The following is a 2,502-nucleotide window of genomic DNA, read 5'->3' as shown; positions in this document are numbered from 1 at the left end:
CAGACTGAGGATTTGTCTAAGATCAGGCAAGGTCCGGATGAGCCATATCAGGATTTCGTGGCTCAATTACTGCAAACTGCCGGTTGCTTGCTGGGGGATAGTGAAGCAGGTTTACTTTTAGTGAAACAGCTTGCATTTGAGAATGCTAATGGAGCCTGTCAAGCTGCTATTAGGCCTTTTCAAAAGGACGGGTGGCTGGACCTGGGGGGAGCTGCTTCGGGTGTGGCCAGTTGGGACATCAAGTGAAACAGTGCCCTAACAAGCAGAGAGAAGGTCAGAGAAACAAAGAGCCAGGCTTATGTCCCCGCTGTAAACGAGGGAAGCATTGGGTTAATGAATGCAAATCAAAAAAGGATGTTATGGGGAACTTGCTTCTGCAGGGAAACGGGGAGTGGGGCCATCCCCAGGCCCCCAAAAAAATGTTATGGGGTGCTCCAGACACTCATCCCCCAGCAGGGAAATCCACTCAAGACCTCTTCAGGGCCACCCAGGAAGCTCAGGACTGGACCTCAGTGCCTCCACCTACACAGTATTAACCCCTGACATGGGAATGCAAGCCATACCTACAGGAGTGTATGGGCCGTTGCCAAAAGGAATGGTGGGATTGGTATTAGGAAGAAGTAGTGTTATCATGAAGGGAATTCTGGTAGCTTCTGTAGTGATAGATTCAGACTATCAAGGTGAAATCAAGATTATGACTCATTCCCCTTTAGGAATTGTTGTAATACAGTCAGGACAAAGATTGGCACAATTGCTCCTGCTCCCTCTGGTTCACAGTGGCAACGATAGTAAAAATCAGCATAGAGGGACAGGTGGTTTTGGTTCCTCTGATGTTTATTGGCTACAAGCTATCAGTCAATGACGACTTGAGTTGGAGCTAATTATTAATGGGAAAAGATTTAAAGGACTTTTGGACACTGGGGCAGATGTATCTGTAATTTCAGAAGGACAATGGCCCTCAGCCTGGACAAAGCATACCTCCATGACAAACTTGCAGGGCACAGGCCAAAGTCAGAGTCCATATCAAAGTAGTGATGCGCTACATTGGAAGGACCTAGAGGGACATAAAGGTTCTTTTGCGCTCTACATTGTGAAGGGGTTGCCCATCAATCTTTGGGGGAGGGATGTGATGAGTAAGATGAGAGTCTATAGTCCCAATGAGCAGGTTTTGCAGCAAATGTTTAATCAAAGAATGCTTCCGCAAGCCGGACTAGGAAGAAATAGGCAGGTAATTCAGGCACCGTTACAAATGTGTCATAAATTGGATACAAAAGGGCTAGGATATTTTTAACAAAGGCCATTCACCTCGTGCTGATGCTCTAACATGGAAATCCGAAAAGCCAGTATGGGTGGATCAATGGCCTCTTACCCAGGAAAAAATAGAAGCCGCTGAGCAGTTAGTACAGGAACAGCTCAATAGCGGACATATCGAACCTTCTAATTCACCCTGGAATTGTCCCATTTTTGTGATTAAGAAAAGGTCAGGCAAATGGAGAGGTTAAGAAAAGGTCAGGTAAATGGAGATTGTTACAAGATTTGAGAGAAGTCACTAAAACAATGGACCTGATGGGCGCATTACAGCCTGGTTTGCCTATTCCTTCTGCTATTCCACAGGACACTTTTACAATTATCCTGGACTTAAAAGATTGCTTTTACACTATTCCTTTGGCTCCTCAGGATTGTAAGAGATTTGCATTTAGTGTACCTTCCATAAATTTTAAGGAGCCTATGAAAAGGTATCATTGGAAAGTTTTACCTCAAGGAATGGCCAACAGTCCTACCTTATGTAAAAAAATTGTAGCTCAGGCTATAGCACGGACTAGGTGTCTATATCCTGAAGTATCTATTATTCACTATATGGATGATATACTTCTAGCTCATAAACTTGAGGGACTACTATTGTCTGCCTATGGGGTCTTGCAGAAGGGGTTGAAAAGTTACGGGCTAGGTATTGCCCCTGAGAAAGTACAGAGGGAAACTCCATTCAGTTATCTAGGAAAACTGATGTATCCCAAAGAATTTAATCCTCAAAAAATACAAATTAGGAAGGATAATTTTAAAATGTTGAATGCTTTTCAAAGGTTGTTAGGAGACATAAATTGGCTTTGCCTCCATCTGAGGCTTACTAAAGGGGAGTTGAAGCCTTTATTTGATGTGTTAAAAGATTTGGATCCCAACCCTAGCAGAAAAATTACTCCTGATGCTCTTCAAGCTTTCCAATTAGTAGAAAATGCTACTGAACAGCAACAAATTACTTATATAGATTATAGTCAGCCCTGGATGGGTTGTGTTTTTCTACCACTGACTCCCCTACAGCTGTACTTTGACAAGCTGGCCCTCTTCTTTGGGTGCATCTACCAGTATCCCCAGTCAAAGTGATTAATCCTTATTATGAGGCCATAGTGGCCTTGGTCCAACAATTACGTACTGAATCATGTCGGTACTTTGGAGCCAAGCCTGCTCAAATTATTATTCCTTACACTAAGGTGCAATTGCTATGAT

General features: G+C 43.4%; 2 protein-coding genes across 4 annotated transcripts in view; one reads left to right on the top strand and one right to left on the bottom strand.

Moving 5' to 3' along the window:
* Nek11 (NIMA related kinase 11) overlaps positions 1-2,502 on the top strand; it is a 331,808-nt gene that overhangs the window by 43,362 nt on the left and 285,944 nt on the right. The window contains 1 exon segment of the mRNA XM_029559675.1: positions 2,018-2,063. Within this exon segment, the coding sequence (XP_029415535.1) occupies positions 2,018-2,063 (46 nt within the window).
* Aste1 (asteroid homolog 1) overlaps positions 1-2,502 on the bottom strand; it is a 67,986-nt gene that overhangs the window by 57,055 nt on the left and 8,429 nt on the right. The window lies entirely within an intron of this gene.

This window comes from Nannospalax galili, unplaced genomic scaffold (assembly GCF_000622305.1).
Source record: "Nannospalax galili isolate Female #2095 unplaced genomic scaffold, S.galili_v1.0 scaffold369, whole genome shotgun sequence".
Taxonomy (NCBI): Eukaryota; Metazoa; Chordata; class Mammalia; order Rodentia; family Spalacidae; genus Nannospalax; species Nannospalax galili.
Note: the sequence above shows the minus strand (reverse complement) of the source record. Positions and strands in the feature narration are given on the sequence as shown.